This window comes from Solanum lycopersicum, chromosome 7, assembly GCF_036512215.1.
Source record: "Solanum lycopersicum chromosome 7, SLM_r2.1".
NCBI classification, from domain to species: Eukaryota; Viridiplantae; Streptophyta; class Magnoliopsida; order Solanales; family Solanaceae; genus Solanum; species Solanum lycopersicum.
In genome coordinates this window covers 5210587-5218571 of record NC_090806.1, presented here as the reverse complement: position 1 = coordinate 5218571, position 7985 = coordinate 5210587, and the positions used below count along the sequence as shown (strand labels likewise).

At 28.2% G+C, this 7985-nt stretch overlaps 1 protein-coding gene across 1 annotated transcript; it reads right to left on the bottom strand.

The window, feature by feature from the left end:
* On the bottom strand, positions 1–7985 carry LOC101255806 (probable inactive purple acid phosphatase 27). The gene is made up of 12 exons (XM_004242757.4): positions 7590–7985; positions 6469–6560; positions 2917–2992; positions 2578–2700; positions 2189–2281; positions 1981–2110; positions 1784–1865; positions 1581–1713; positions 1277–1482; positions 1056–1181; positions 660–969; positions 1–580 (listed from the first exon to the last, which is right to left on the bottom strand). The coding sequence occupies exons 1-12, from the start codon at positions 7821–7823 to the stop codon at positions 275–277; spliced, it is 1911 nt and encodes a 636-aa protein (XP_004242805.2). The 5' UTR covers positions 7824–7985; the 3' UTR covers positions 1–274.

Sequence of the window (7985 nt, the reverse complement as noted above, 5' to 3'; positions counted from 1 at the left end):
TTAGCTACCCCAATATGCTCCTCTTCTTTATTCCAAAATTAAAAGGAAAATTGATAGTTTATTTAAATCCATTTCAAAGGAAAAAATATGAAAGCCAAAAGAAACATAGTAAGAGAGTGACAAGATTTAAATACTACCTAGCTATAGAACCAACTTGATGGTACTCCTTTAGCTTTTTAGTGGATTTACTCAGCGTGAATCCAGATAAGCCGGGCTAGCATGCTTCAGGTATCGGTTAGTTAAACATGTACATCCACTTCATGTCATATCGAGTTTAACTAGCCAAAGTAGTTGGTTCACAACCATCATGAACACAAGCTAAAACATCCTTATAGTCTCTTGAGATTGTAAAAGAATCATACACTTTACCATCTTTGCTCTTCTTGTACTCAAACAAAAGGTTAGATTGGTCAAATGCTGTGAGTTTCACAAATCCATAATCATAATCTTTGAACACACTCCATGTCGTGTTAATGGTTGTGAATCTATTCAAATTGCTTCCTCCTCCACCAACAACCACATGAATCGTTCCGTTCACTACGCCTGAGTAGTGTGATGTCTCCTTGTTCACACATTGATTCTGTCCATACAAACAATAATATGAATGGTTCTCAATATATAAGTGAAATAACTAAACACTATAGAAGTACAATATGTACCTGGTAAATAGGGCAAACTCTTTCATAGTTATGAACGTGCCCGTAGAACGCCATATCAACCTTATACTTTTGCCAGAGTTTTTGCAAATGCTCCCTTCCCATGGGCTCTTCAAATGATCCCTCCTTAGCGTACCAGTCATTAGATGAGTAACCAAGAACACGATGAGCAGCGAAAATCAACCAAGGTTGTTTATGTCTATTGGCTGACGCAAAGCATTGCTCGATGAACTTGTACTGTTCAGATCCCTCTCTCCAGTCATGCTCAGTGTCTCCTATACAGAAGTGGAACATCCCATAATCAGCTGCATACCTGTCAACACAAGTTCAAATTAATGCAGCAACTCTTATATAATCATCGCAAATAATAAGTATGTGTGTTTGACATGAATCACTTACCAAAACTTAGCTCTGTTCTCTGCAGGGACATAGTATAATGTTTCAGCTGGTACACCACATTCTCCACCCGAATCTATACCGGTGTATAATGATCCAGTGTTCTCCCATGTTCTTTCATGATTACCGCTGCAAAAAACATTTTTTTTTCCTCGCAGACAATTACAACAAGCACTATGTGAAAACGCGATATCACAAAGGAATTATATTAATGATAAACGAACCTTGCAATCATGAAAGGTACTCTCGATGTTATTGGCTCTACTTGCGCTGTAAATTGATCCCATTGTGAGATATATCCGTTTGCATAGGGAAGATCTCCAATAAGGAAAACCGCGTCAATGTTATCAAGGTCCTTAATAAGAGTGTCAGTTGTCATAAGTGAACCTGGCTGATAATTAGCATATTCATTTGAACCATCGCGCTCTTGCTGAAACAACAAATATGGGAAAAAGTACCACATTAGTTAACGTTTAGAAAGAAAGATATACGATTGTATTATAACAACTGATATTGTAACTATATTACCTTCCCCATATCTCCAAATATCACAATACGTTGCAATGACTCTTGCCCCGGAAATGGAGCAGACTTAAACGAATATTGCTTACTCCAAACAATTGAACCATTGTTTAACATGTGACCTAACTTGTATGTGTACCTGAAATTTCACAAATTAAGACCTCAAAAATGGTGTATGACATGTCAACGAGCCATAAAAAATAACTTACTCCATGTTTGGCCACAAATCTTTAAGGAAACTTGTATGTATGAATCCAGGATCGCGCCATCCCACACTTCTTGCAGGTGTTCCTACAAACGCGCTCATAAGTCATAACATTATTCAACAAGTTTATATCTCCTACTCTATCTTTAACTTAAATCAGAAAAAAAAACAGAGGAAAAAATCAATCTGTTGTTGTCATACCACACATGCTGTTCCGATGAAATGTGAGTGTCCCTGCAGGGGAACGCTTTTGTTCTTGGCCCTTCCAACCCCATTCAACGAATGGAATAGCCTCGTCTATGTTGTAACCACTCGTCCAAGTAACTGTCATCTAGGAGAAAAATATGAATAAGTTAACCTCATGATACGAACACGAATCTCTAATATGTATAGCAAGTGCAAAACTTACAATATCCCATGACTTGCCAAGAGCAAGACGCGGATAAAGAGGCGCTTTTGGATTGGCAAATGCAATGAAATTTGAGACGCTTATCAACTTAGGCTGTAACAAACATGAATTTTGTTAGTCCATATCATTAGCATGAAGTAAAAATACATAGATATCATCCCTCTGTTGCTCGGACTTTTTGAAAATGCAGAGGGGTACTTCAAGTCGGATCCTCAAAAAATTAGACACATGTACAATTACAACAACAACATGTATAGTGTGATACGACAAGTGCAGTTTGAATAGAGTGTCTCCAGACCTTACTTCCGCCTCGTAGAGATACAAGTCTTTTCCAATTGAATAATGATAATACTACTTACGAGAGAACATTCAACTACCAATTAACTTACGTTTAACAAACCGCCAGAGAAGAAGGCAAAGGAGAAATCCCCGCGCTGATTAATTAGACGAAATTTCAATGAAGTCCTCCCAGTCTCTGTGTAATTGGCATTTTGATAATTTGCATATTTGAACTGTAACACCAAATATAAAAAAATTATTAAAAATACCAATATAAATTGAAAATTTTACTATTGTCAAATTTAAAAAGTTGTCAATTTTATTTTAAATAGACAAGAAATAGTTTATAAGTACAAATTTCAATACTAATTAAATACAACAAATATTGTCATATAAATTGAAACGAACAGAAGAAAAAAAAAACATATATGAAATGAATTTAGAGATACCTTTAAGGGGGCCGTACACAAAAATGGAGCTCCAAATTGTTGTTCATCAATGGTAACTGGGGGACAAAAGGATTCACTGCATTTGAAACATTTACTTACTTGTTAATTAGATTAACAAAAACAAAATTACGTGTAATTAAGATAGCTCGATGTACTAAATTTTTATAACAGAACTTGTACGCAATCTTATTTATATTTCTATAGTAGATTTGTTTCAACAACTTAAACTCGTAACTTCTTATTATATTATAATATAATTTTAAATATGTTAAAGTTTTCTTCTCTAATTGTTCTCCAGAAGGAGGCAAAAAAAAATGTTGTAATTCTCAAATGACTTTTCAAATTCTTTCTATTACACATTAAAATTTACCATTTTTAATGTCATATTGCATTTTTCGAAAGTTAATTTGCTAATTTTTAAAGTTAGATTAGATTAATTTGATATTTTAAACAAAAAAAATTATATATTTAAATACTATACGAAAAGTATTATAAAATTATTTTTTTGCATATCATTATAATGAAAAAATATATCTTGAAAATATTAGTCAAATTTCTTATCTTTTGACTCTATGAAAGAAAATCATGACAATTAAAAGTGGAAAGAAAAAGTATTTACATACTATCTACGTCTCATATTTAGTTATCCACATTACTAAAAATTGTTTTTTTAAATTATATGTCACTTTATAAAATCATATCATTTTTTAAATTATATGTCACTTTATAAAATCAAGATACGATTAATTAATTTTTTTTCATTTTACGTTTACAATTTATTCTAAGTAATAGTTTTTCTAAATTATATGTACTTTACAAAATCAAGATAGGATTAATTCTTTTTTTTTTCATTTTATCTTTACAATTTATTCTCTTTGAAAGTGTAAGTAAGTTGGTAATGTTTTCAAAAAGTTTGTTAAAAAGTTAATCAGTAGAAATATTTTTTTATTTATAATTTTTTTAAAAAGAGATATGTAAATGAATAACTAATATAAGATGAAGGAAAATACAAATAAACAAACCATTATTATAACGATATATATATATATATATATATATTGTCTTTAATGTCTGATATTAATTAAGGTACTTGGTTGTGTAATTTTATAACTTGAAGATTGTTTGATTACACCTTAGCTTAATTATGATTATTCTGTTCTAAATTATTATTGATAAATAAAATAATGAAGTCACTTGTAAAGTAAATATGAATATGGGTTGGTGGAAAACTAATGTTCAGACATTAATAATTAACACAATGTGCTTAGAATAATTCAACCACAAAATAGATTAAACAAAAAAGTTAAAAAGAATTTCATTTTTTTTTAAAAAAAGTGGCCTACTTCAATTATTTTAATGTCTCAAAACACTTGTACTCCTTAGGAGGAGTGTTTTTAATTATTTATCTTAAAATATAATATTTTTTTAAGTAATTATTTTATTTATGTGCTATAATTCATATATTTGTAATCTTAAAAATAATTATTATTAACGGTAAAATAAGAAAAAATAATTAATTTTGTCTTACACTTTTAGAATGATAATTATTTGAACTAAATATTTTTAATAAAGTATTCTAAGAAAGATAACATATTTTTTTTTAAAATTTTTGGGTGTTTCCTCTTTTTGGTTGGGTATATATATAATATTTATCTTGTTTTAATCTATAGTTTTTAAAATTTATTTGGAGCAACGTGCACGTTCATAATTTTTTAGTTAATCATCTAAATTATTGGTTCACTTTTCATATTTTACCTTTTTTTAAGGAAAAAAAAAAACAGTACATCCATTGAATATGTTGAAATTAATAAAGTTGGTGGATCACCACCACTCATCTAAAAAAATTGAGTTGGGTCGGTCTTATTTTACTTAGTTTGTATTTATTAAATATATTAAATAAAAAAGGGTTAAAATATAAGGAAAAAAATTGTCACTAATTTTGGTGGATTATGTAACCACTCATAGAAATGGAAAATCGTATATAATAACAAATTAATATCCTAAAATAAATAGAGTAGCTAGGGTTTGATTTAATTGTGCTTCATAGCAAACGTTTGCAAAAAATGTCAGACGCCTCTCTCCCAAATATCTCGCTCGCCACTCTCCTTCAATCTCTCGCTCACTTTTTATACAAACACAAGTGTATAAAAATTGTTTCTAATTGTATAAAGCAGAGAAAATTGTATAAATACATATATTTTTGTTACCCTTTTCTAGATCTCGCTCGCCACTCTCCCAAATCTCGTTCGCCACCCTCGCCTTTCTCACTTATGCAAATAGAAGCGAAATGTATAAATTTTGTTTCTGTTTGTATAAAGCGTGAGAAAATTGTACATACACATACAAGTACATATATTTTCGTCCTATACACTTATAATTATACAATAAAAATATTCCCCTGCATAGTTTCTTTTGTCTTTCTCTCTTTCTCGTTTTATACAATTTTCAAATTGTATATAATTTCTCTCTTTCTTGTTTTATACAATTCGATTCAGTTGTATATTCTTTGTCACGTTTCTTTTGTCTTTCTCTCTTTCTCATTTTATACAAATTCAAATTGTATATAATCGTTCTATATACTTATAATAATACAATTCGTTTTTATATAGTTCTTTGTTTAAGCGTCTTTTCTTTCTTGTTTTATACACTTTGTTTTATACAATTTGCTTCAACTGTATAAGTATAGCGAATTATACGGTTTCTATGTTTGCTATGGAATGCAATTATGCAAACTTTACTATAACATACAAATATGAATTTTTTATTTACTATGTGTGAAAGTTGCCCTAAAATACAAGGAAAAAGTTTGTCACTAATTTTGGTAGATTATGTAACCATTTATAGAATTCTTTCAAGTCCAAGTATATATAATTGTAACTTCTAAATATAATTTTTAAATTCTATTTTTTTTTAAAAAAAATAATAAGAAGAAGAAGTCGAATTAAACCGAATATTTACTTGTGTAGTAAGGCCAAATATATCCCAAGAATAATATAGCAAAAAGTTGAATGGTCATATAAAATATAATCAATTAACATAATAATAATTTAAAATTCTTAACAAGTCACAATCATATCGAGATTTACCTATCTTTTTGCTAAATTCTTGTTAAAAAAATAGAAATATTTGGTAGGTATTGTAGCCTAGAAAATAAAATTATAGTGGACCTAGGGACCTTATAAAATTCTAACAATTATGCTTTACAAGTCACCATCCTAAGTTACTTTTTGGTTATTTCCTCCTGTCAATAGCATCGAAATTTAATTAAATTTTAATTTATATTTAAAAAGTTAATTAAATTTAAATATATATTTGATAGTTTTATACGAAAGAATGATAAAACATTACCATTTAAAAAACGATTATTCCACATCAGGTGAGATATGAATTCGATCTTTTTTCAATATAATGAGTTGTATATTATCTTTGTTTCCTCACGTTGACTTAAAATTTTGACATTTCAAACATAAGAAAATAAAAAACTCAAAGAATTCCTTCTTTTAAAATAATAATAATAATATAGAATTTTTATAAGGGATAAAGAAGATTTACTTGAACTTTGCAGGAGAAAAAACTCCAACCCAATCATCATTTGTGGGATTTGCATTTCTCAGGTTTATTGTAACCCATTCAAAATCTTCACCCTATTATATCATCATACAAATATCACATATTATAATTCCAATTAAAAAAAATAGCATAGAGTTATTTTATTTGTTTTTGGACAATTGAATAACTTAAAATAATACTCGTATATTACTATGTCCAGTAATATTTGTTGAACATCTCATGTTATTATTGAAAAAAAAAAAAACTTGTGCAGTTTGAAAATTTTGTCTTACTGAGTTTCAAATATAACACGTAGTGAACATTTTTAGCAAAACATTTACTATTATAGATATAAAAGTTAATAATATACTACTAGAGTGATTAATTATAATTCTTTTTTAAAAAATATGTTAGAAAATTTTAAAGGTGTTAAATTTTAGAGAGACTAAAGGTAGATTCCAAGGACAAGTAAAGAAGATTTTTCATAAGATATGTTTGACAAAGAATTTAGAGGATTGAAAGTGCTTTTTTTTTTTTTCAAAAAAAAATAATATTTATTTAAAAGTGTAGTGTTAGGCTAAACTTTTGGGGGAAAAAAGTAGTAAAGGAAGTTATATTTCACAAGTTATTTTTTTTTTTAAAAAAAAATGTATTTTTAGAAAAGGTATTTTTGAAAAGTTTGGTCAAATATTAATTACTGCTCAAAAGGCTTTTTTTTAAATTTATTGATTAAACACAAATTGTTTCTTATCAAAAATATCTTTTCTGAAAAGCAATTTAAAAAATATATTTTTTTTAAAAAATAAGCTGATTTTATTAAAAATATCTTTTCTGAAAAGCAATTTAAAAAATCTATTTTTTTAAAAAATAAGCTGATTTTAGAAGTTTAGCTAAATAAACGATATATCTACTATGCTAGTCAACTTTCTACACTGTTTTTTGTACTACTATTTTTGTTTTGGATTGTTTGGGTGAATTAAGTATAGACAACAAATTTTCAAAAATTACTTTCAAAATCAATAATCAAACGCTAACTAAGTATATATATCAAATTTTGAATATCATTAACGAAATTTCTGGCTTAATTTGATAGTGCAACAAGAGAAACAAGATCAAAATATTACCTTAGAGCCAAGAAACATAGGTCCTACAACATGAATGGAGGCAGATTTAGTTAGTGCAAGAACAGTCTTATGGATTTGAATTCCAGATAATGGTTGTTCCATTTGTTGCATATCATCATGTCTATGTTTTTGTTTTCCAAAACTAATGTAATTTTGAGCTGAGACATGAACACTTTTATTCAAAGTGACCAATACAAAAATACCTAAAAGTAACAAATACAATTGGTTCCTCATTATTTTTCTATCTTTCTTTGTTTGAGGGTGAGGCAGGAGTTGGTTTTATGGAATGTTGTGATTTTATAGACATATACAAGAAAGAAAGAGAAGTAGAGAGAGAATGGTTGAAGAATTTTTGTACTATTAATATATTTTTTATATATGTTGTAGGACAAGTTT

Bases quoted from the DNA above. Each gene is read 5' to 3' on its own strand.
- LOC101255806 (XM_004242757.4), bottom strand. From the start codon at position 7,823: ATGAGGAACCAATTGTATTTGTTACTTTTAGGTATTTTTGTATTGGTC. The intron at 2,701-2,916 runs GTATCTCTAAAT...TTGGTGTTACAG, and splicing joins TGTGTACGGCCCCCTTAAAG to TTCAAATATGCAAATTATCA. The intron at 581-659 runs GTACATATTGTA...TTGTATGGACAG, and splicing joins GAGTTTGCCCTATTTACCAG to AATCAATGTGTGAACAAGGA.